The 27,246-nt window shown below is 39.0% G+C and overlaps 2 protein-coding genes across 6 annotated transcripts in view; both read right to left on the reverse strand.

Moving 5' to 3' along the window:
* fndc3a (fibronectin type III domain containing 3A) overlaps positions 1 to 18,748 on the reverse strand; it is a 67,633-nt gene extending 48,885 nt beyond the window's left edge. Inside the window, exons 1-3 of one of the 4 annotated variants that reach the window (XM_034310485.2) lie at positions 18,269 to 18,748; positions 7,878 to 7,944; positions 6,103 to 6,238 (exon numbers count right to left, since the gene is read on the reverse strand). In XM_034310485.2, coding sequence (XP_034166376.2) covers positions 6,103 to 6,238; positions 7,878 to 7,918 — 177 coding nt within the window. In that variant the 5' untranslated portion in view covers positions 7,919 to 7,944; positions 18,269 to 18,748. Of the gene's footprint in view, positions 1 to 6,102; positions 6,239 to 7,877; positions 7,945 to 8,050; positions 8,094 to 18,268 lie in introns of those variants that run through there. The other 3 variants (XM_034310484.2, XM_026935132.3, XM_053239549.1) reach the window with 3 other exon arrangements.
* A 4,417-nt stretch (positions 18,749 to 23,165) lies between these two features.
* On the reverse strand, positions 23,166 to 26,326 carry cysltr2b (cysteinyl leukotriene receptor 2b). 2 transcript variants are annotated; one of them, XM_026934985.3, is made up of 2 exons: positions 26,209 to 26,326; positions 23,166 to 24,790 (listed from the first exon to the last, which is right to left on the reverse strand). In XM_026934985.3, exon 2 carries the CDS (start codon positions 24,780 to 24,782, stop codon positions 23,745 to 23,747), a length of 1,038 nt encoding a protein of 345 aa, XP_026790786.1. In that variant the 5' UTR covers positions 24,783 to 24,790; positions 26,209 to 26,326; the 3' UTR covers positions 23,166 to 23,744. The 2 variants fall into 2 exon arrangements, with proteins under 2 accessions (XP_026790786.1, XP_034166419.1); XM_034310528.2 differs by having other exon boundaries at positions 23,166 to 24,787; positions 26,209 to 26,303.
* Positions 26,327 to 27,246: the final 920 nt, after the last annotated feature.

Consider the following 27,246-nt stretch of genomic DNA (forward strand, 5'->3'; position numbering starts at 1 on the left):
TATGAACATTAACTATAGCTCTTGTTCTGTATCTGCATGATTTTATGCATTGCTCTGCTGCCACATGGTTGACATGAATGAATAGGGGTGCAGATGTTCCTATTAAAGTGGTCAGTGACCGTATATTTCACTTAAACTGTGAAGTCAAAATCACATGAGCTTTATTTAAATTACAAGGGTGACACTGTACTGGCCTGTGGCAGCAGAAGACAGTGTTTATACTGCAACATGATCATCATTACACCAACGAGTGTAATTGAAATAAATAGCAATATGCTGTTTGTTCACTGTTCTTCTGTCAGATAATCCATTTTAAGTGAACTGTGTTGTACTTACAGTTAGCCCAGTGTGGACTTTCAGCTCCTCCTGTTCTAGTGACACTGCTGTATATATGGGAATTAGTTTTCTTGAGAAAGTCAAAATGCAGCGGAGCACGGGTACCATGTACAGAAGTACTGTGGCGACAACAGCTATAACAAGCCCTAGAACCCAAAAGACTGCCCCTTCACACAGTGGTATAAAAAGGGATATACCATTACCAACAGTGAACATCATAATTCAGAAATCGAAAAAAAAATTGATATAACTTAAAAACAAAACAAAAAAAAAAAGCAAAGCACCAAGAGAAGCACCATGGTTCATGTGTGGCCCAACATCATTCCCACCCCACTGTAACAATATGTTATATTATCAAATAATGTTTGTTACTCCAGTCAGATTTTCACTCTTGTACTCAGTAGCACCTTCACAAGTTTTTTTAAATGTTTAATTGAGACGTAATACTGTATTTATAGAGTTTCTAGTTACAAATCAAATCTAATAGCATCTCATGTAATCCAGTGGCATAAATATTTAAAAAGAATGCTTTGATAATGCTTCAATAGTGCATCCAGCGTAAAAGGCCACAACGATTAACAATGAAGCGTATTGAATAAGGCACCACTGTTTGATGTGTTTAATGCATCTAGCATCGAATGAGCCTTACTGACTGCGACATGGTCGTCATTTCATTACAGATATGGTGGTGTTAGCATTCATATTATTACCGATACCATGGTGTTAGCATTCATTTTATTACTATTCCCATGAGAATATCGTAAGGTTCATGCCCATTTCTGCTTTCGCCATGATTTTTATCCATATTGTCCCCATTTCAGTGGGTATTACCGCTGTCAGTATTCCCGAGCAGCTCTCAATGTTAGTGTCAATAGCGCCCCCTTGTGTAAAATCTCTGAGTAAGTACATGGGTGAGTTGCAATCCAGTTCCATGAGGTGCCATAAATATGCAAATAACCAAACAAACAGCAGACCAGCATCCATCCATTCTTTGTACCTGCTTATCCTACACAGGGTCGCGGGGAGCCTGGAGCTGTAGCCCCTGTGTACGGGACTCAGAGTACGGGGTGCCAACCCATCGCAGGGCACAATCGCGCACACACACACCTCACACACTACGGACAATTTGGAAATGCCAATCAGCCTACAACGCATGTCTCTGGACTGGGGGAGGAACCTGGGTTCAAACTCTGCACACATAGTACGGAGGCCAGATCCGAACCCCCAGCCTCAGTGGTGCGAGGCAATAGTGCCAGCCACTAACCCACCGTGCCCTCTGCCGAGTAGAGCATGACTCACTCAAATGTACTCCTGTAAACCAGTTCTGAAGGAACCACCCTAGATTTGACTCTGATTACGTTGTTATTTCAATACTACAGCAGGTCAATGTCTCGTTTGCCAGTTTGGGAAAGAGTGTGCTGTCTGGGGGAATTTCCAGTCATTAAATCCCACCAAGAGACTTGTACTAGAAACACTACTAGTATTACACTACTGCTTTCCTATCTTGACAACATAGGAAAAATGGCTGCAGGTACTTTCAATCGAGCTTGTATGCAACCTGCACCTATGAGGCACTTTTTCTTAAATAGGTTGGAAAGTCAATATTTGTGCTCTTTTTGATAGGTGCATGCATGACACATTTAATCACACAGAACTGGGTCCAGCTTTTCATGTTCCAAGATATCGCTCATACGGATAAGCCTATTACTATCCAACTGATAGTAGATGCTAGTATGATGGCGTGTCATAGCAGACTACTGCAGCCTCCTATGGAGTTGTAGGCCACTCAGCTAGAGGTGTGGACACATGGTGGATAGAATGAAGTAATGTTTTTCTGCAGTATGTTGAGCCACTGCATGCATTTTACATGGCTGTATCTATGGCTTATAAAATATACAAACAATATTCAATATTTCATCAAAAGTTGAAACATTTCATCCCTCCTATCCTGTCGGCATTCAGCCTTGAGAAATGCCTATATCTTTCCCACACTGTAACGAACTGCTGAACAAATGTTTAAACAATTTTAAGTTACTTAAACAGCCCCAGGTTCCAACGAGGAGTGTGGCATTTAATCTGTCTTCTCGCCGAGATATCTGTGAGAGTGACATGGTCAAGAACAACTGCCAGACTTGTGTCATAATCATCAGACAAAGTGTGAATGAAAACTGAATGTGCTGATCATTATTCAAACAGGCAAGTCCCTCTGTCCAAAACACTCAGCCTGTGGAACTACCTAACCGCTACCATGCACAAAACTAGGCAGAACTCAGATTGTTGAGTAACCCTAGATGCACAGACTTTGCGTCATGGTTACCGACAATTCTAGCTATTCATTCTTTAATACATGTGGGCTCACAGTACGCAAGGCCAATATTAACCTAATCAGAAAGCTATTACAGATGAAGGTGCCTGGGGCTTTACGGGGTCTGGTCAATGCTAAACTGTACTTTTTCTTATTACTGAGGTAGACATCTTTTGTACCTTTTGTATGCATCTTCTACCTGGGAATGTGCATATGGTGTACTTTTAATTAGCTTTCAATGTAATGTAAAAGGTACAGCAATGGAACTTAAGGTCCAGTTATAAACCTTAATTTAGCTTAATACAGGCATCTGCATGCACTTAAAGGAAAAATCCTCCCTGAAAGGCTTGCATATAAACAGCAGGTGATCTTCAGTGGCATCCAAGAGTTATTCTGTAATGAAATTCTGGGTTGACCACGATGCCATTCAACTACCCGCTAATAGTGCCAGTGGGATTTAAGTACTTGCTTCATCTCTATCTAAAGAGACTGTCCAGCTCGCTCAACCCCTCAGCTGTACACTCTCCTCAAAACAGATCAGCTTCCAAAGCTTCAACTTTCATGCTAACGCTGCCATCAGCGCCGTCCGTCTTCCACTGAGCCTGTGCTGCAACACAGTGCAACTCGTCGTAACGCTGTCTGAGATAGCTGAACTTTTTTCGTCTAACTAACATACAGCACCAACCAACAAATTAGCACAACAATCTCTAAACACATCTCATACTGTATATTTCAATATAAACATATTTAATGTGTTTTGGGTGGAGTTTTACTTTAATAATAAAGAACACAGATGCTAGTTAAAGTTTGTACACAATCATATGCAATCTAATATTTGCCAAGGACGAAAGTAGCACTGACTATAAATAATAACTTGCATTTGACATCAGAAGAAGGCAATTAAACATTGATTATATTTCACTGAAGCTTCCAATAAGAACAGCCAGTCACCCAAATCATGGTCTTACCACATTTTAGACCAATCTGCAATTTTATCCTTTGGGTGTGACTTTTGAATGAAGCATACGGAGACAACCGCAGCAAAAGGTCAGGCTTCATTTGAATAAAAATTGCTTTTTATTTGCTTAGACAGATAGATTCCGGACGCAGGGACACTAAAGATTTAAAACGGACAACATTTGGACTATTTAAGCCTTGTGGTTTACAACATAATCTTCTCTGAAGCAGGTTGCTATAGTGATTGAGCTACCTAGATATTGAACCCCTTTTGTGATACCATTAAGCCCAGGTTAAACCCAAAGCTGTCTTGCTATCCTAAGAGCCCTGCTTTGGGATATACCTTTCTAGCAGCAAGCATGAGGTTTGGGTTGCACTCAGGGTTGTGGCAGTAATGGCCACACTAGCAATGGGTTATAAAACTCAAACATGGCATTTATGTCTATTGCAACAGCAATTGCCATTCAAAAGAAATATCAGTTGAGCCTCCTTGCGACAGTGTTAGGTTAGATGTGATTCTTAACACCCCCAAAGGTACACACACATAAAATAAAAACGTTTCAAGGTAGTGTATAAATCATGAGCTGTGAGAGGTGGCAAAAAATAATAAAAACATAAAAGGGCATGCATCAGGGCTGATGGGCAGAGCCTTGCAAAACAAAGAAAAAGGAAAAAATGGTTCCGATCTTTACAATCTTTACGAGTGGGTAAACAGCTGGGTACCTTGGCTATCAGGTAAATAATAGTCAAGAGTCTGAATCATCTGGGTCAAAATCTGCCACAGACAAACAGGCAGGCAGAGAGAGAAGAGCACAGAAGGAAAGGGAGGGGGGCGGCAAATGAATGGAAAATGTGAATCGCGTCATGCATATTCCGCTTGGTTTTTCGTAAAAGAGTGGTGACGATGCTGCTAGGCAGTGACTCCTGCGCAACACTGATATTTGGCCTCACTAGTTTCCACTCTAATCTGGCTGAGGAGTAATGGACCAGTGGTGCGTTAATACCAAGCAGTACACTGGGCAACAAGTGCGTTGGTGGAGGGTGGTGGCTGAGTGAGTGTGTAGCTCGAAAAGGTCACGGACAGTGGGATCAGACATCAGACTACATTCTCATCGAGTGCGCCATCACAACATCTTCAGGTCCAAACAAGCTCTCCTAGCATACCGTTTTCTCACACAGCCTGTCTACAAACATGCTACACACACCCAATCACAAAACACTCCACTTAATCGCACCCTGATTTTTACCATGTGTTATCTCGCTCTCTAACACACACTCGACTTGTCAAAACCATTAGTGGACAACATGCAGCACAGTTCACACCTGGAGAGGGACCCTTGACAGGGATTTGAAGAGGAGGGCACAAAGCCACGTACTTAAATGCCAAAGCACTAAGTAACGCGTGTGACTTCCACTACAGATATTCTATAATTAACACCAAGCTAGCCCTCTCTGTTCATATTAGTGAAGGGTAATTACTATTCTAATCCTGCGGTGAATGTGTGAGGTGCAACCTTTTACAAATCAGCACTGCATCAAATAGCGTATACGTAGTTTTCCCCTGATGGAGGGGAAAAAAAAAGAAAGATTTATATTTTTCTCAGGAAAAACAAAAAAACAAAAAAGAGGGGCTAGATCGAGATTCTGGACTGTTTGTGAAACTTCCATAAATGAAGTCACTGCATTTAACAAGCTGCAAGATTTATGAATGAGTCAAGCAGCAAGTGATAAAATTAACAGAGGGGAAGAAAGATGATGAGGTAATGATAATGAGAATGGAGAGAAGAATGGCATGATGGGATTTGCATTTTCTAGCTATTTTAGTGTCCAGTGAAGCATAGAGCTAACTGAGCAGAACTTGGATAGGAAGGAAGAAAAAAAAGGCACTTATACATGTTACCTTACATATAGTGGGGGAAACGTTCACTTCCCCCTTTAAACATGGCCAGCACAAACACAGTAGAGCCATCATTCAGTCTTGTTCTCATTCACATACTTCCCTATAACACTTCTTCTCCAGGCCAAGGATGTGACGCACTGCCTGAGTAGGACCATGAACCTGCTTACAGGCTGTTTTGTGATGCATAACATGATGCACAATTATACAGGCCAACATTTTCGAAACGTGAGCCTGATTTTAACATAAGCTTTTGATATTGAAATGTCAGAAGGCTTTAAATCCTCTTCAAGTCATCACTATAAGGTTGTCAAGGGGTGAAATTTCCACGTTATGATAACCTAGTCTAAAAATATCATGGTACTAATCGACATTTGAAAACACACAAGCTGTGGTGAAAATTAAGGGAAAATTTTGTACAGGTTCCCTTTGTAAGGGAAAGTTTCTACTAATGCTGTGTGTTCAGAATAGCATTAGCGAATAATGTGGAAACCAGAACAACTTTCTTCAAATAAAAATGAAACACGAGCATCTGACAATAAAATATGCTGAATGCAAACTGAGTCATTAATCTTAGCTGTCTGCAGTCAGACCCTGGCATGCCTACTTGTTGGGACCCATCTCCGTTGACCATGCTGGGTGGAGGTGGAGGAGGTGGTGGTGTGAGGAGTGGCAGATCTGGGCTGAGTAACTGGCCGGACTCCAATGGAGGGGTGTGTTCAGCCATGACTCCCTCATTCAACCTAGAGGAGGCACAAAAGACACAAAAGTCAAGTCAGTTATGTGTTTGGACGTAAAAGAGCTCAGAGCAACTGTAAGAACAGTACAGTGATGTTGGAATGGCTTTCATTACTGATGTGTTTTAATCACGATGAAAAATTCTATATTCTCATCTATATTCTGTAATCCAAATCCTGTGAGCTGTAGTCATTTTGAGGAATATCAAGTATCCCTAAAGGCACAATGAAAACTCACTGTACACTGACTAATACATTGCTCGATGTGTTTATTCAAAGACCAGGAGACTACTAAAAATGGTCTTGGAGCATGTCTACACCTTTACCCTTAGAAATAATGCTCTGAATTATCACAAAGATGCAAACTGAAACAGCCACATCCACTCCTGTTCTTCCAAGCACACTATACACTTTTACCTATGCTAAGACAAAATGCTAAGTGTCGACATTGCAGAAATATAACCGGGTATGTTAGAACCTCAGCATATGTTTAAAAAAAGTAAAATCAGAGATATGTTAATATATCAGAATGCCAAGTTCAATGTTCACTGATATCGCTCACTACGACTACACAGTATTGTACTGTAACGTTAACACACGGCTAGCAAACTGGTTAAACGCTCAGAAATTCTAACACTAGCCCCATATCAAATACTCAAACCTGTCAAAATGTACCCTAAAAACCAAGGCTTGTTTAATAGCAATATAAATTAGCTAGCTAGCACCCCCCCAGCTAGCTAGCATTGCCAAATTACTATGGTTTAACAGGAAAAAAACACTTTGAGGAGTGCTCTTATTGGAAAATATTCACAGTAGTCAAGTGCCATATTAGTCAAGTATTGCAAAATAACCTCACATTAAAATAATAACTCTTTACATTACGAGTTTAAGTATTGCATAATTCATTAACTCAAACCCAAGATCAACTTCTGGGTTTATTTAAGCCTTAGTAATAGCAGGAATGTAAAGTTAAACACTGAGTGAAAGGGCACTATCTAAACTCCAACAGTGTAGAAACACTTTTTTTTAAAAACCATTTACGTAGTTCATTTACCTTCCTGAGGTCAACGAAGGTAGAATACTGAGTAAGTGGCACGTCAAACGTCACTTATTCTTCACCCAGTGAACACTTTTAACACAGTTGTGTGCAATAGAGCTTATTTTTAGCCTGACTCATTGTATTTAAGGACTGAGCTGCCTGGGTGATGTGAACCAGCACAAAGAAATCTCCTTTATTCCCCTGTCACATTTATACCACCACAACCACCACACACATTCAACATAATGCAAATAAAAGCCTATCAGTCATAGTATGGATCCGGTGACTACAAAGCATGAGTGCGTGCTTGCTTGTGTGCGCACACACACACACACAGACACACACACACACCCACTTGTGTGCTCTCTCTGATTGATCAGACTTGCAGTGAATCATAGACAGGGAGCTAATAAGTAGGAAATGGCATGTGTCCTTGAAGCTAATTAGTATCTGGCACATGCATTAACGGAGCTGATGGTGATCAGCTTAATCAGCCAGCCAGCCCCCTGCTTAAGTGTCAGGGGTGATGTGTGTAAGAATGAATCCCACTAAAGTCCTATTTTTGGACTAGTTTTGCATGAGAAGGTGGGGTAATGGAATAATTACCAAAGTATCTCTGGGATTTCAGTCCTGTCCGAATCCATCATGTCAGTAATTTTCTGTGTGAATGCATCTGGAAAGATTACACGGTATTTTACTGTCTATAAAATGAGCAGTAGAAATAATTCCAGGTAATACATATACTGTCTGAATTAACATCTTGGTAAAGCACCCATTACCTCCTGTGGGAATAGAGGTTTTATGCATCCTCTTCAGTACAGACACTTCCAGGAAACACAATTTTCTATTGTTTCCCGCCAAAACAAAACCAAGTTTAAAATGCAGAGCAATAAAACAGATGAGGTTTAAAAAGATTTGTTAGAGAAGTGACCCTTCTGGTGGTTGTAGGTAGGTTATTAGGTTCCCGGCACAGGCAAAGATGCTAGTCATGTGACCTACTAATGCTCACATGCTTATTTAAACTACAAGTGCTTATACTAAAGTTCGCTTTAAAATGATGCGCATGTAGTGTACATGGATTTATAATGTGACAGCCATGCCTACATAGTGACGACACTCCCATCTCCATGATTTATGACACAGATCACTTATCCCACGCAAATCGGCAACACTACCTAAACATCAAAAAGTCTGGAAATCATAAAAGACTTGGTTTAACTAAATGCTTATGAGGAGCCACAAGGTTTAGAGCTCTCACGGAATCCACTTCACTCAAAGAAATAGTCTGTTTACACGAAAAGAATGAAGGTCCTAAATATTGCCTTGTTAGCTCTATTGTCATTTTATCAGCTGTAAGAAAATGACTGACGAGCGTGTAGGAGAATGCGTTCATAGACCTAAACACGTTCACTCCTTTGTCAGATGCTTTTATCCAAGGCAACTTACAAGTGAAGCAAAATACAATCAAAACACAAAGATGTGAAATGAGCTAATGGTGATATATGCTGCAACTTTCCACTATATGATCACGGACAACTGTAGAATAGAAAAAGGTACAAAAAAACAAAGAGAGAGCTGGAATAAGAGCTAGTACACAAAAGCACCACACACAGTCAGAACAGTAATGCTTACATAAGAAACACAATGGGCCATGCTGTTATAAGAAAATAATCCACAACAGGGTGCTGTAGAGTTACTATTACCACCCTGAAGGTGATTATTTTCCTGTAACAGCACATCCCAAAATTTGTTTTATTCCTCTTATACAACAGTGAATTTGCCAACAATTGCAATTGTTTAATTTATTAATGAAATTTCAAGCATTCTAATCAGCTGTAGCTAAATCTTATGTTACATTTAGTGTTATATTTAACATTAGGCAAGTTCCTGTTCCTGTTATCACTTTCGCTATAGCAGCTATAAACAGTCTTTCCCTCACCAGCCTCTCTTTTTTCCTCTCTCAAAGTTAATCAGACAAAGCTTGAAGCTTGTCATGTTAGTGAAAAACCAGAAAGCACAAAGTCCTCCATCCTGAAGACTCTCCCATGGCGGAAAACTTACTCTTACATAGTGCCGACACTGGAGACTCCTTCTATAAATGTTATACTGTTTAAAAATTCTCCCTACAGAAAACTTCACTGTATCAAAAATCATACATTTTTCTTTCCTAAATAATAACAGTTCTTTAAATCCATTTATTAATTTATTAATTTCCATTTATTAATGTAGAGTCTGCATAACTCCCTGTGAATGAGTCGCTATAGAAACGTTAACATTTTAGGATTACATCATTGCGCTTGTTCTATCATTTGAGGTAAAGATGGAACTACTGTCCAAGCTGCAGTTAAAGAAAATTAAATCAAAACCCTCAGATTTGAGAATTCTACATCAATGTGGTATAAAAGATTGAGTAAAATTCCCCATATTACGCACTGCTCTGTCATCCTCACAGAGGAGGTCAGAACACAAGTGCTAGAGGGTGGGGTAGTCAGTGCACAAAGCGCAATCCTGCTCTCACTGTCCCCCTCAGCCTCACGGCCAGGTGACGTAAGCAATGGAATGCAGCCTCAACGTCCAAACCTGCTCTCTAAGGAGCAAGAGGCCAGAGTGCGAACACGACGTCTTATTAGAACTTGAGGAAAGTGAGAGAAGAGAGGGCGCACTGACAGCCAGGCTCATGTGCTACGCCTCTGAGTCAGCTGCAATTATTTCAAGTGGTGATGACATGAGCTGTCTCCCGACCCCTGTTTGGTCACACACGAGGGTTTTCGTTTGCAATGTCACAACACTCAACAACACCCACACAACCCTACAATTCCACAATGATGAGGATATTACAGGTCAGCAAGAAAACAGGGACGCAGTGAGGGAGAGAGAGAGAAAGAGAAAATGGTTAATAGCGTGCAGGTGTTACAAAGCCAGAGCATAAACGCTCAGCTGCACCTCATCTGGACCTACAGGTTATCTGTGTTTGTGTAAAGCTGCAAAATTGTTAACAGACCTGAGTTACTACTTCAAAGAGGCTCATGAGGAAGAAGGCTGCCAGCTCTTCCCCACCTAGCCTGGCACTGCCGGCTTGCAACAAGGCAAAGACTGCACTGGGAATTAGCTTCACAGGAAGAAAGGTTTTTTTTTTTTTTCTTCAATTGGCAACTAAACTATAAACAAAAGATTAAATGATATTACAAAGTACAGTCTCATGGGGAAAATCTAGACGTCGTCCTATTTATAACATTCATTATTTTAACTAATGAATCATATCAACTAATCATTTTCTCTTTTCTCCCTGTACACAGTGGAACATATACCTGTCTAACAAATAGGCGTACTAAAAATTTAAACTGTACCTGCGCAATGTGGCCAAACTGCATATAATGATATAGCTTAAAATGATCACATTATCAGTATATACACTACGTGACCAAAAGTGTGTGGACACCTGACCATCATGCCCATAGGTGGCCCTTCCCCAAACTGTTGCCACAAAGTCAGAAGCATACAATATATATATATTGTATAGCATGTCTTTGGATGCTGTACCATTAAGATTTCCCTTCACTGGATCTAAAGGGGCCCGAACCTGTTCCAGCATGACAATGCCCTGCACACAAATTGAGGTTCTTAAAAACACGGTCTGCCAATGTTGGAGTGGAAGAATATGAGTGGGCCGAGCCCTGACCTCAGCCCCACTGAAAACCCTCGCCTGACACCAGTGCCCGTCCTCGCTAACGCTCTTGCTGCTGAATGGAGAAATCCCCCAGCCACGCTCCAAAATCTAGTGAAAAGCCTTCCAGAAAAGTAGGGGTTATTATAAAAGTAGAGGTAGAACTAAATCTGGAATGGGATGTTCAAAAAGCGCATATGGGTGTGATGGTCCGTTACAGGATAACATGCTTCCTCTGAGACACGTGAAGCCAGCCGCCCCGTCTTTTCGAACTACTGCTCATGCTGCGTCACAGGGCAGCGTAACACATTCAGAGGAAAGCGCTGTCTACCCTCTTCCACATACATGAGCTCACAGATGCCCATGATTGGCTAGTGTCAGTGTGACTGACGGGGGAGAGAGAGTATGCCATCCCTCCCACCAATTTTCTCCACACTCCTGGCTACAGATGGCTGTGGCATCATCGGGACTCGAACTTTTGATCCCCCTACAGTAGGGCAAACACTCTTCTGTTGCTGTTACGTATATACTGTATATCTCATACTACTCGACTGTACATAAGCTGTTTATATACTAACGAGAACACACTGTAATATACAAACTAGAGATTTAAGGATATCTGAAAAAGGGGGGTTTAAATTAGGGTAGACAACTGCAAACAAATCTAAGAACAACGCAGTCCTCTCAACATTACAGTTTCATTCTCGCATATTCCCTAAACAAAATGATAACTACGCTCTCTGCTCCAGTGTGCTAAATGGTTTTGTTAAGCTATAAGCAGAAAACCATGATCTGAATTTGTATAGCTGTCATGTTACTCTTTCATACACCCCAACCCTAATACAAATATCATGGCTGGTTTGCTGACCACCATCATATGTAGAGTGATTTTTATTGTCAGTACACCTTTCCAACATGGAATCCACATGTTTTGTTTTTCATGGCCCTAGAACCTTCCGTGAAGATTATTTACGACAACTCAACTTAAAAAAAAAAAAAAACTCATAGATTGCATTACATTTGCCTAAACCTGATTATTAGAGATGTACAGTGCAATACAGTGAGGGAAAATTTAAGTCTGCTGTAAGGACTTTCCCAGGTTTCTGTTATGACACCTTTCTTTGGAACCACATGATAAAGTGTGAACTCTACTTAAAATGGCATTCTCTAGACAGCAGGAAAAAACAAACACAGGGACAAACTCTGGCTACACACGACCCCACATCAGCCACTTGACTGAACGTTATCAAATCTCAAACGCACACAACTTCCTTCCTAATTTTACCAGTAACTACACTGAAACTACAAGACTCTCACAAGAGAAAAAAAATTCTAAGGCTATGTGGGTGGGGAAATAGTAAACAGTAAAATGAGAATGAAATAAGAAGAGAGATGACCCATGAACACATCTGCTCGTCAACTTACAAAAGAAGAACGACCAAAAAGTCCCTTGTGGAGATGCGACATATTTAAAAATCATTAAAAAAACCTCCTGCCCTGACCTGAAGATAAAAAAAAAAAAATTGCAAAAAATTTAACTAGTTTTTTAACTAGTTTTTAACTAGTTTTTTTTTTTTTTTTTATAAAAAAAAAAAAAAAAAAAAAAAAAAACAAGATTTTTTAAAAATACAATTATAATACAATGAACATACTTATACATCTGAATTTAGGGAAAACAGGTGTAGCTAAAAATGTTATTAATTATATAAATTACATTTGATGGGTTTGTGCTCACTTTATACGTGCATTGTTAGTTATATCACCCACCTACCATCCGACTGCTCAGAACAGCCTGAGCAAAAAACATGAAAAATAAATGTAAATAAAGTGATGTCCAGGTTCAATCAGAGGAGCACAGTTAGGTTTGTATGCCTCTCCTGAAAGCACAATGAGCTATATGATATTTTTCCTATGAACACTGGTCATATGAAATGCAGCTTAGAGTTCATTGGTTTGAAAGTACTAATTACTAAAACAAGACTATACACTATTCCCATGCAAAATAATGGACACTGACAGAAAAACACACTTATTAGAACTACAAAACTGAACAGCTTTTTTCACTTTATTATTAGGTTTTCAGTTTCATTGATTAAACCCTCAGTGCTTTTCGGTTTCTCAGTACACAGTTTCAGTAGCTTTTTCGATTATTTTGCGCTGCACATCTGGTTGAACTTTAGTCTGAAGCCACAGCAAGGTACATAAATTCAGCTCAGACTTTGAATTTTGTGTATACAGACCGAATCTGGATTGTCAAACTCAGAAACTGAAGAGAAACCACAGTGCACAGTTCCACGTCAGTTCCAATAAACCTGATTGAACTCATGCTGGAGTTAATTATAAGAATAAGCAGGGGTGTTAAATCAAAGAACCCCAAAACTGTGCAGTGCTGGACAAATCATAAAGTTCATTAGCGAACACACAGAGCAAGTAAAAGCTCCAGTGTGCTGTCCAGGCTTGTGTTTTGGTTGACTGGCGACCCAAGCTTTTTTTAAAAAATTTTTTTTTTTAAAATTTAAAAAAAAAACAGCTAACATAATTTAACAACGCATGGCAATTCATACACTACGGCACACTATGTTTTTTTTTTTCCTCTTCTAACAAAGTTTCTAATGTAGCACATTGTGTTTGCACCCTTGACAAACTTTCAGCATAGTTTAATATTCCCTCTTCACATCACATGTAAAATATATTAATCAGCTAGCATCGTTACAGTTACATGTTAACTTTGCACTGCGCTTCATGTTGCTCGGTTTCATCATACTTCCTGATTCTGAAAAGACCATCCATCATCCATGCACACAAAATCAGCCGAGTAAAAAGCATTCTACTACCTGCACGAACACGCTTCAGCCGATGTGCGTAGTGCAGCAGGTGCCTGGATTTGGACACTCCACATCATTGCAGCATCGAGGTGTGTAACGCTGTGAGGTTTAATAACTACAAAGCTTTTGCTTGCAGGTCAATAAGATGTATTTTTATCCGATTTTGGTTGTTGAACCTACTTGCCCACTAGGTAGATGTGACATAAAAAATTAACGGCTTGCTCTGGGCTGGGGCTGGTGATTGGTTCACCCCTGTGCACAGCCTTACAACTGTGATACAATATTTGTTACACAACATAAAACGGTCTATATCTGGTGTCTGATGTTTTAGTACTTCCTGTCAACCTAACTTCTCCAAATGGCATACGAGAATTTTAACAGCTGCATAAGCTGCAAAACCCTAAATATTCTGCACATCTGGGACAATTAGACTATTCGCAGATGCACCACCACCAGCACCACTTGTCTGCTAATAGCCCTTGGGAGTAAATGCACTAGCTCAATTCCAGTGTTACATGACGTTTGAGTTTATATTGACAGGAAACTTGTTCCATTGCATGCACAACCTGTGGATCTTAGCTCGCCATGTAAATTTTCCCGGAGAATGCAAATAAACAACATAAGCTATCCGTGTACATATTACTGACTAGCGGTTTATCAGCATTATGGCACAGTCACACAAGAAATGTGCCGTTTGAGTCACCTTGCGAAATGAACATGACCGAGATGAGACCGAAAGATTGGCCATGGGGGGAAAAAAAGATCTGCCTTGTGGTGTTCTGTTAGCAATTTAGCTATGACATAGCATTTTATCTGTGGCTATCGAGGTTGTGGTAAGACTAAGGAAACTTCATAGAAGAGTTCTGCTGGCTCTGCTTTTCCTCTGAAAGAGAATAAGGAGTGCTCTGAATGGGGAAAACGTGTGGGCTTTGTACATGGCAGTTCATCTACCTTGCTTGCCAACCTAGACGAGGCGGTTATTAGCAAGCTGGCCAACTCACCAATCACGAAAAAAAAGAAGTTAAAAAACAGAAAAGTTAAAGATGTAAAAAAAGTACAGTCTGGTCAGGAAGGTTTATTTCACATTGAATGCCTGAGCAATCTTCTACAAAGCAATATGACAAAAAGCGTCTTTCTGAGGTCAAACCAGCCAAAGCAGTTGTGCCATCAGTCTATGATGTGAACTGGTGTGTCAGTGTTCACTGGAAGAATGAAAGCCACCAATTGTGGCGAAATATATCGTAATGAACGCAATTTTGTTTGCAAAATTTCATAAGGGTTCTATGAGGCTGCTTGCACACTTCTTTCTCCATCACCGATGAACAGCCAGTCTGAGGAAAGCGGCCACGAGGCAGAAAGAGCTTTTCTGTCATGGCGGAGCACTTCCAAAAGTTAAAAAGTGTAACTTTTTAGAAAAGCACCAAGTTATCTCAAGTGCTTCTTATCTCCTGACCAATCACGTTGCAGTTTGGATGGAAAGTGATTAAAACAAACCTGTGACAGTATTGGTAGAAAAAAAAAAACCCAAGTCTTGTTAGTGAGTGAATGTGAGGAGTTTAAAAAGATGTTCAGTTTGAGATACTGTGTTTCGGTGTCACTGCTTTCGTAACAAATGTTAGCTCTGGGACCTTTTGTATTATTCCTGTTGGTATCTGATGCCACAGACTGGTCACGTTTTAACAGCTGCATAGCCTACAGCGGTCTAAATAATGTCTAGTCGTGCAAGCACTCCTCTTTATTTTTGAATTCCAAGCCAAAGCTGTCCACCATAGTTAGACTAAATGCTGAAAAATTAATGTTTTTTATTATTAATAATAATAATAATAATAATATCAACTAGCATACACTAGGTGGTAGAATCATTATGGTTAGTGTGTGTTTCACATGAGCCACTTTATTTTTTCACGTCAGCACAAAAGGCGCTCCGGACAGCACTTTTTCCGTAGGAGGAGGAGGGGAAAAAAGAAAAAAAAAAAACAAAAAAAAAAAACTAGGCCTTTATGGATCACATGGACCGAGTGTGTTTTTGACATATACTGGGACATCTACACAGTGCTTAGGAAAAACACTGTGTTCATATTTAACATGAAAATGACTTAAACACAGTCAGTATCATTTCAGAAACATTGTGTTATATACATTAATGAGGAAAATCTAGCTTTATGACTGACAATTTGTAGTTTGGATGGGACACGTCAAACAGTCCACCTACAGAAATCACAGAGCTGTGTGGTTAATTGCATTAAACAAATAAAACAGGAACTAAGAAACGACTAAGAATTCTGCACAAACCAGCTACAACCTTATTTAGCCTTATTGAGGACAGTGAAAAATGACACATTGTTCACTTTGAACTGAAGTACAGATGTTTTGTGCCACAGTTCCTCTCATATCTGACAAATAAATCAGCAATAATTTGAAGAAGTATGTTTATGGTTTCTTAAAGCTGAGGTGTCGAAGTATGTTTCAGGCCAAAAATTCACAGAACTAAAATAAGTGGACAATACCTGCTGCAATATTTTTCCTTGGAGATGAAACAATACTGATATCAGCATCAGGCTTATACAGACTCTTATTAGTATCAATAACACAAGTGTTGGTCAAGCCAATGATGCGGCATTATACTAATCCCATCTAACATGTCTTTGTGAAATTAGATACATCACTAATTTCACATTACCCTGCTTGAGATTTGTCTTTTCAGATCCATGTAAGGTTTGATGCTTATCATTTGTAATTCAAAATGAGTGCTCTTCAAACAGCGAGGACCAAGCTGCCGTTACTTTCACCTTAACTCCAGTGTAGGACTTCACCTGCTCATGCCCAAACACACCAAGCCCATGAGGTTAGGCATCATTAATCTCACTCCTGCAGACGTGGCGGTGCAGCTGAAGTTCTCATCACAATCCGGCTACGGGCCAAATCACGGCCTGCTTATATTCAGAAGGATTAAGTGCAACCCAATCTGCCATGCATACACAAAAGCCTACTGCTCTACACACAATGTGGAGACTCAGAAAAGAAACAAACGGACACTGTGTTGGTTGGAGCACAAGTATGTGGCAAAGCGGTGAGGCGTTACACCAGCAGCAGAGCAGAACAGACACAAAAGCCGAAAAAGTCAAATCGCTGCAGTACACAAGGTTTCATTTACGAAAAATAATGCGGCAAAAATGAGACGATGATATAAAATATCTATTGTATTTTTAAAAAAAAATGCACAAATTGGTCGCTTCTGGAGTTTAAGTCTTGGAAAGATTGTCCAGAAATCTGAACCATTTGTGAAAAAAAAAAAACAATGACAAAAAAAAAAACAACGCTTTTCAGCGCTTGTGTTAATTATTTAAGTGCTGAGGTTTATACAGCACGTCCAGTTGTCCTGATAAAACAGGAGTCATGACTGATTTATGTGAACTGAACGATCAGAACGGCGAAAACGACACTGTCCAAAAAAAATTTAAAAAATATATCTGATTTTACAAAATTGTATCATAACGTGCAAATTTGTCTTGGTCGCTTTTGTGATTTTTAAAAATGTAAAATCCTGTCTGGAAATTTTAATCACTTCTGCAAAATTTAAGGAAAACATACTACTATTTTCAGTTATCACTGAAAACCAAAGGTTCTTTTGTAACTGAAAGTGTCAAGCAGCCAGGAATTTTGTGTGACCTGGCCGATCTACTGAGGAAAAAAACAAAAACGAAAACAAAAACAAAAAAAAAAACACAACACCACACAAACACACACACATTATAATTATAAATGCCATAAAGATTACACTATAGTTATATTGTCTTATTATTGCACAGAACTGCTTAGGAAGGCTGCCAAAACAAAATTTCCTTGTACACAATGACAATAAATCATCTTCTTCTTCTAATGTTGTTGTGCAAGTGTAGTGTGTGTTTATTCTCCAATATGACCCTGAAATCTAGATGCTTTTCTGAATTACAGCATATTTACATAACATGGTTTAAAGTTCAATGCACACACAGACATGATACACAGCACAGAGAGCTGAAGCTGGAGCTTTAAATAGTCTCTCTTAGCCAAACAGTTTCCTTTCCAATATAAACCATACACAAGGGCTAGCTAACTATCTGGCTTACCTACTGATGTGGTGACTAATTCAACAGGCAGGCTGTCAATTCGCCTCTTAATCATATTGCTCTTGTTTTATGCAAGAATAAAACTAAGGGAAAGGATCAGTGAATGCATGCTGTGTGAGGTGCTGCTAGTTTAGCGTGGTAAGCACTTACACAGGCTAACTTAAATGGATCCAGATAACGTTGACGTGTGCAGTTACGGCTACGTTTTCAGTTAGCTAGCCAGCTAAATTCCCATTGACTACTGATTACAGTGTGCAGCTGAGTTAGCATGAGAAGAGAATGAACAAGCAAGCTACTTTGTGTCATTTGAATTAAACGTGTTACTTGTTAATAATCTTCCATTTGCTGTCTGCGGTCTGGGTAAACAAGCGCGCTAGCTCGCTAACGCTCAGTACTCACTCGCTGCAGTTGTTCCTCGTTCCGCTTCTTTCACCAAAGGATATCTGTATTCAGCACAGTCAGGGTTACAATTAGTTTTTTTTGTTTTTGTTTGTTTGTTTTTTTAAACCCTGTCTTGAACCTTTGTATCGCTTGAACCAAACTGCTGAACAAACCAGCAGGCGAGCTAAGCAGCCAGCTAGCTCTTTATCTACGTGTCTCACTGCTATTAGCTAAGCCTTGCACTATAAAATTAGTTCCACAGAAGACTCGCTAGCTTGCTCGACGAGCTTCAAAAAATCCCACACTTCCAGAACAAGACATAACTGACGTGCTTTCCCTAATAGAGAAGGTCAAGGGAAACGTCGTTATCTCCGAAATAAACCACCGCTTCCAACTGTTACTCTACTTCTGCAACTCAGCCTCCATCTGAACGTGAGCTGGGCTCTTTAACCATTTGGACGCCCGCCATTATGCTTCTCGCTCAAAAATGTACACAATCCGCTGCGCATGCGTATCAGCGCCCTGAGCCTCGGACACGCAGCTCTTTATCTGACCCTGCTGTTGCGTGAGGCGCGAGCTTCTCTGTTTGCTCCTGGGTTTTGTCTTTTTATACTGAAAAGACTGTGCTATTTAATGTTTACTTCAATCTTAATATTTGAGGTTATTCAAGTTGTTCACGTGGAAGATACCAAATGTCTTGAATATACAGTAGATCAGTCTACTACTACTAGTACTACTACTACTAATCATCATCATCATCATCATCATCCTGCATCCATCCAGCCATTCAATCATCTTCAGGAACCACTTTATCCTGGTCAGGGTCATGGTGGATCCGGATCCTATCCCAGCAATACTGGGTGCCTTTGTCCATCACAAAGCACACATATTCACACACATTCACACACATTCATACCTTTATCTGACCCTGTTGTTGCATGAGGCACGAGCTTTGATTTGCTAGTTATTGTTTACTTCAATCTTAATATTTGAAGTTATTCAAGTTGTTCAAGTGGCAGATACCAAATGCACTGCAGCTCATAAAGTCTTGAATATACAGTAGATCAGTCTACTACTACTACTACTACTACTACTAATCATCATCATCATCATCATCATCATCCTCCATCCATCCATTCATCCATCCATTCAATCATCTCCAGTAACCACTTTATCGTGGTCAGGGTCATGGTGGATCCTGCCTATCCCAGGAACACTGGGTACTTTTGTCCATCACAAGGCACCATGCACACACACATTCACACCTAGGGGCAATCCACCAACTGGCATGTTTTATAAAGCTAGGAGGAAAAACGAAGATCCTGAAGAACACAGGGAGAATGCAAAAACCTCCACATAGACAGTAACCCAAGCTCAGGATTGAAACTGGGATCGTGGAGCTATGACAAAACAATTCATCATTCATTCATTCATTCCTGCTCAGTAGCTACTTCATCCTGATCAGGGTCACGGAGGATCCGGAGCCTATCCCAGCAACACTGGGCATGAGGCGGGGATACACTATGGATAGGACACCAGTCTAGCGCAGGGCACCATGCACACACATTTACACCTAGGAGCAATTTTAGCATATCCAATCCACCTATCAGCATGTATTCGGAAGGTGAGAGGAAAACAGAGAACCTGCCGGAAACCCACATGGTCACTGGGGAGAACATGTGAAACTCCACACAGACAGTAACCCAAGCTCAGGACTGAACTGAGGACATTGGAGCTGTGAAGTGGCAGGGTGATGCAGGGGGTAGCTAATAATAATGAGCTAATAATAATAATAATAATAATAAAATATTAAGAAAAAGAAGAAGCTATAGTTATAGTTATATTATTCACTATATTAAGTTTTTTTGCACCTGAAGATTGAAGCAAAAAAGATTGAGTTATATAGTGTTCACATCAGTTTGGTCAATAAGATTTCTAATTCAGAGGAATTCATTTAGCATTTCATTTTAAAACTGATTTTGCTTCTCTGGAAGGGACATGAAATGATAAAAATACTGAGTGTATTGTAGTTCATTGGAGTCCATTTTGCATTGAGTGTATACTTTGCATTCTGTGGTCACTTTATTAGGTACACCTTGTATCTATACTCATTTGCCATTTTAATGAGTATCTACCACATTGTTGTGTCTGCATAAAATTACTGATTGTAGCCCATTTGTTGTCATTCACAATGTGTCAGCCCACCTGTTTCCAAACCCTCAATGAAATGACAGTGCATGTGTGTGGGTATATCAGGTTCACCAGTAACACTGTTTTTTTTTTCCACACCTACCTTATTTGCCAGTTAGACACTATGCACAAATCAGCCTCCAACCTTTCATCAGTTTCTGACCACAGCACTGCTGTTCGATGGATATATTTGGTTGATAGATTGTTTTCAGCTCATCAGGGTCACTGAGATTTTTAAAAACTAGAACAATGCTGCTGTGCCTGATACACTTATACCAGCATCACAAACGCAATCATGTCAGTGTCGCTTCTGTGCTGCAAATGGTCCATCACCCTAATATTATCTGATCAGTGATGGGCCTATAGTGGTTTCTTTCCACTGATGGACAGTGTAGAGGGGGGCTGGCATCCTGTGCATAGCAATAAGTGAGTTATAGTCAGTAGTTGTAAAACTATACAGTGTACATGCATAGTAGAATAAAAGGCAGGTGAACTTAATAACATGGGCACTGAGCATACATCAGCTGCAGAAAAAAGACAAATCTTTAATATTAGTGTCATAAGCATTGTCTGGGGTTTCTTGTCTGTTTTTTGGCACTAAGTAGCACACGGCTCAAATCAGTGCTTTCACAGTGTTCAAAAGGCTTATCAGTAAGTGGTATAAATTTGTCTACTAATTAATTTAATACTTTCTACAAAGTCTTATAATTAATTTAATACTTTACCACTGTCACTGAAGTGGAATTGCGATCTACCAATTAATCTAATACTTTAGTGCAATTATAAGATTTTATTACCCCACAAAATGCACACTTCAAATATAAAAAATAAGCAAGTTTGCCAGCTTAAAGTGGATATGCAGCTATTGCAATGACTTGCAATTCAAAGGTACTAAGCTGCACCTTTCCTTGTCAATGCGGTGATCCCCTCAAGGGCACAACTCTGTACCTTTAGCAGTGCTGTGGACTTGAGTCACATGACTTGGACTCAACTTGGACTCAAGTCACAAATTTGCTGACTTTCACCTCAAATTTGATTGACAATCAAAGAAGACTTGCAACTAGACTTTGACATCAATGACTTGCGACTTCACTTGGACTCGAGCTAAAAAAAACAAAGACTAAAACTTATGCATTTAAAGGGTGTAGTGAATCACCCATTCTTCTTCCCAACAAACAAGTAATTTTCATCAAATCAGCATCAATCTTCATTTCCAAGGTCAACATTCAACCAGTCAGACAGCCAATCAGCTTGCATTAGACAATGACCAAGTCGACAGACCGTTCATTCTCCAATGACAGATGCACTTTATGGTAGCCATGCTCCCAAAGATAGTAGCCTAAGAAGATTATGTTGTTTGCAACAACAAAATGGGCTGGAGCATGTAGAACCTGTGGTTCAAGAATATCAGACGTGAAAGTACCTTCAAATTTTCCTTAGACTTTGAAGTTGCACAATGCAAGTTCCAAGGCAAAGCCAAAATGAACTGATAGAGATGGAAAAACAGTCTGTAGTGAAAACAGTCTACACCTCATCTCATGTGAAACTGAACTGAAATATTCAGGTTTTTATAGTCATTTTTACGTGTCTCTCCAAATTCCCATATATTGAGTTATATAGTTTGTCTAGAAGGTGATGACCGATTTTAAAAATCATGCATGATTTGTGTAAATTTACTATACTAATCATTTCTCTGGCCTTAATTTTGGTAAAGAGCACATTATTGGCTTGTTTAGGACTTAAAGTTAAGGACTTGTAACTTGACGTGGACTTAACAGTCTTGGGTTGGGACTTGCCTATCTTTACTTGGGACTTAAATACCAAGACTTGAGGCTTATTTTTGATTTGCAAAACAGTGACTTGGTCCCACCTCCCACCTATGGTATTTATCTTTTACCTAGGAAGGTAATACCTTTAAAGTTCTAATCTAAAAACTAATTACGGTCCATTTATGTACATTAAATAATTTGTTGCACTATACCCCATATCTAGGTGAAAAAAGCATATTAAAGGTGCAAAAGAAGTTGAGTGAGGGTACCACCCCAGTAACAAGTAAATGTATACAGTTTAGTACAATTTCTTTCTGAAAAGGTATTTTAGTTATTTAGTTGTTAAAAAATTCAATTTAACAGAGTAATAAGAGGTCTCTAGAGTTATATTTGGAAATGTAACACTCAAATAAATGTTTGTAGCACATGCCAACAATAGAAATAGTCAGGTAAAGTAGGCCTACAAATAAACAGTGGTGTGTAATTCAGTACACTACATGTGTTATGGAGACACACCAGCAGATGGAGCTGTTAGTAAATACATTGAAAAGGGCAATATAACAATTCCAGTCATAACCATTATGCCTTTAAGGCTATCATTCCATTTGGAGCTGACAGATTGTTCAAATTATGTAATATTTACCATTAACTCGTTAAATTACTTCCCAAGCTTTACCAAGCCATGTAATATCAGTTCTGACAGTAGGGTTCGTCTGAACAAGGATTCTATTAATTATGTACATCAGGTCTGCCTTATCAAATTTCCACTCTTGCGGTGTGTACCATTTTTAGCACAGTAAATAAGGTTCTGGCATCTCCTATTACCTGACAAGTATTTTCCTAATACCCTGCTATGTTAAACACCTTGTGGTACAACAATGGTACTGTATGTGAGCCTCTAATTCAGTGATTAGGTTTAAGAAAAAAGAATCTTTCAATTCAACCACATTCAAACATAATTTTTGCAAACATTTAAGGAATACACATTCAGGCTTTACATTATGTTTAGTTAACAACAAAACCCATGTACACAGTGAGCAGTGATTCAGAAATATTGTTTCTTACTACTTTTACTACTGTACTGCTTATGAGAATATGAATGGTACATACATGAATGGTATAGTCACTGCCTCTTAATATTTTAACATATTAAACAATGTAATATTACAGAATTTATGATGCAGGGCTTGGAGTTAGTTTAGCTGTGTTTTTCATATAGATTTATCTGAAATTCAACACAATTATGCCAACTATGATATACAAATTATTTCAATTACTTTTTTTTTATTATTTATGTATTGTGTACATCGTGTTTGTTTAAAAATCTCCAGTTTTCTGTCCATCCAACACCCCAAAACATTTCTTTGGTTTCTCCCTCTGGGAAACCTCTAAAGGATCTATGTAGAACTCTACAGCAGCAATGGTTCTAAGCAAATTTATAAAAAAATATCCTTAAACATGCTGTTGAAATGAAATAACTGGAACACAGGGCAAAGGTCACAGGGCAAAACGTCCAGGTGCCTTTCAGTCACACTTCACATGCCATTTTGAGCATGGACCTCTTCTAACTCTGTCCTTGTAGTACTTTTTGATCGGTTTTTCTTGTGATTGAATCTTTTGCTCAGCTTCCTCCTTTTTTCCTTACGCCAAAAGCTCCAGAAGTTTTCACCCACAAAGAAGTATAGAAGAGGATCCAAACAGCTGTTTCCAGCAGCCAGGCAATGTGTAACCACAGCTGCTTTCCTTAACAATTCAATGTACTGACATGTTTCATAGCCATTATTTTTAACCTGTCTTTCAGCTTCCAGAAAGACAGTGCGCACAACATGATATGGCATATAGCACACTAGGAAAATGATGAGAACAATGATCACCAGTGCGCAGGACTTGTTGTAATGGGGTTTTCTTCTCCCTGGAACGTTCCTAAGCTGTAGCAATTTCCTAGCTGCAATTAGATAACAGACTGAAATGACTACAAAGGGTAAGATGAAGCCTAAGAATAGCGCAGCTTTGTTCAAGGTGATGATGGAAGTCAATTGAGACACGTCCAGCTCAAGGCATTTGATCTGGCCAGATGAATCCTCAGACGTGCCTGCATCCAAAAGAGGGATACATACTACTAACACCAACAGCCAAATGAAGCCACACACCAGGCAAGCTACTTGGTTCCTTTGTAAATACACATAGCTATAGGGCTTAATAATGGCCACAAAGCGAACTATACTAAGGACCATTAAGAAGTAAATGCTGCCATACATGTTGACATAGAACACAAAACCAATGATGCGACAAGTGACGTCCCCGAAAACCCAGTGGGAATCCATGAGGTAGTAGGCAGCTCGGAGTGGCAGGGAGCACACCAGCATCAGGTCAGAAATGAGAAGGTTCACCATGAAGATGTGGACTGAACTGAAGGCTTTTCTTGTCCTTCTCACACCAATGAAATAACATAACGAGACAAGACTGGCAAATAATCCCAAGAAGAAGATACACAGGTAGACGGCTGGATAGACATTCCGTTTGAAGTCACTGATTGAACAGTTGCCTTGACCAATGCTGTGTGACTGGTTCATCCTAGCTGCTGGAAAGAACAACAGTACAAAATATGAAGTAAGGTTTTATTGTTATATTAAACACAACACATTACCAAGGCTAATTCAATTTACTGTTACAACGTAAATATTGTTTTTCGCATCAGATGATACATTCTATTATACCACAATGCTGTTGACTTCTTGATTCTGAGTGCCATTGATTAATTTTCAGCAGATCTGGCTGTAATTTAGTTTTGGAGGTATTTATTTAACATTTATGGAAGGAGTCTCCGGTGTCAGAATTTTGTCAGAACAGTCAGAGGTAAAGCCGCTCCTGTAAAATCTTCAGGACCGTGGACATTGCGCTTTGTGGTTTCTCAGCAACATGACAAGCTGCTTTGTCTTAAGATATGCAATAAATATCTTATGAAATAACTTTTTACATGCTATTCTATTAGGTTATTGAGCAAGGCCTCGTGTTTATACGTTTATATTTCTTGCATAACCTGAGTATGCTGCCTAAGCATTCACTTCTAAGACAACAAGAACACCATATAAACGACAGTGAGAAATCCTTATTGCACAAGAGTAGTAGATATTAGGTGACATGCAGGTAATATCACAATGCAGAATTCATTCTGTGTTCATGTGATGACTTGCTGTACATATGACTTGCAGTAAGCCATGCAATTTACTAAAAAAAAAAAAACACATACACTTTAAAGCATGTTCCTCAAAAAGTTCCAATGTAATTTCAAGGTTTTTTTTTCCAAGTATCATGTGAACTGGAACAGCGTTCAGAGTTCTCCATTATAACACATAAAACTAAGCTACACCTACATTTTTTAATTTTTTCAAAAATGTTATACTCATAATACAAACGATATCACTTTGTATTTCAGATTGTTCAAGTATGGCACTTCTCCCCTACTGTGCACCATTAAAGAAAGCTAGATTTCCACTGTATATGAGTAATGGTAATAAAAATGCAGGAATTTGAGTTTTTCTGACATTTCCGAGAAACAAAGGAGCCAGATCACAAAATCATGTAAAATACTTAGAAGATGTTGAAATCATATTTTTCTAAAACCATATCATTCTGAACACAGGTTTGGCTTGAGCACACACATCCCAAAAAGTGATTTGTATAATTTGTATAACAGCAGTTACAAACTATGAAAGTGAGGTAAACAAAACTGCAAAAGTCATGCAAACACAAACAGAGAGGAATTCTGAAATCTCTTCCAGCAATGTTAATAAGCTGTTGGACTAAGATTTATTTTATTTGATTTATTTATTATCACTGAAAAGATTATTTTGATCTTTTAAATGTTATATTAAACCAATACTTTTTAAGCCAGTGTGTTATTATATTGGATTTCATTAATAATATAAGTAACATGCAATGTAAAATTAACCCTTACAAAAGTGAGACATCTGCACACATTGTAGAAAACACACTTACCTGTTGATTGTTGCGTAAGTCTAATGCTGAATAAAGGTGAAGGTTGCCATGATTGTTTTATGCGCTACATGGAGTGGAGAAAGTGAACATTTTCTTGGCAGACTCTGTGATACATATCTGTGCTCATAAGACACACCCCAACAGCAGTCCTGCTCCAAACCATTTGTTTACTGGAAAAAATGCCTTGGAAAATGCACCTGATAATTAGAAAATGATCATAATTACTATGAAAAGTGCCTCTACAGGTACATAATAAACTGTACTGTTGCTGCATATAATCTGCAAAAGTACAAATCTGACAAATTTAGTCAAACACATTTGCATTTACATAAGTAGAAAGCAAGAAAAAGAAAGAAAAGTGAAATGAAAATGTTAATAAATATTCACAGATGCTCACTGTTTTGTTTGTTTAATGACCTGTACTTGCATAAAAAGATTTAAGACTTAATATCTGATACCAAGTCATGTCTCTTGTCTATAAAAGGTTTTAGAATGCCACATGTTCAAGCATGCTTACGGAGGTTTATACCCACACTTGGAAAATGTGAATGTGCATGTCTGTAACAGATGATCCTGTTCCTGCCTGCTCAAAACAAACCTACAAATGATGACCATACATGAACAGGTTTTGGCTAACAGTGACAGCTAAACCACTCAAGTTCCTTAGAAGTTTGTTCAGATGCAATCTCCACCTGAAAATTTACACAGTCCTGTCATACTTCAAGGGAATTTTGCAGCTTTATTGTGGTAATCAGAATGCTGGTGTTGAAAATCAAAACAGTATTTACACTGCAGGAAAAAACTCCCTGGAGGATACATTAACACCTGGATTTTACAAAATATTTTTTTTCTATTTATTTGAGTTTCATTATTGTTTATTTTACGTTTAGCTTCACCTTTCCTCACCGTGATCAAATAGCACTATGTTCCAATTGTGCATAATATTGCGTTTATACCACAGTACTGTTGAATTCTCCATTAAAGTCTTTAGTCTCCACTGAAGTCTTTATTAACTCAAATAACCACTCTTTACAATTG

The sequence above is a fragment of the Pangasianodon hypophthalmus genome, chromosome 14 (genome assembly GCF_027358585.1).
Source record: "Pangasianodon hypophthalmus isolate fPanHyp1 chromosome 14, fPanHyp1.pri, whole genome shotgun sequence".
NCBI lineage: Eukaryota > Metazoa > Chordata > Actinopteri > Siluriformes > Pangasiidae > Pangasianodon > Pangasianodon hypophthalmus.

Excerpts from the sequence above, each read along its gene's own strand:
- cysltr2b (XM_026934985.3), bottom strand. The coding sequence starts at position 24,782 with ATGAACCAGTCACACAGCATTGGTCAAGGCAACTGTTCAATCAGTGAC.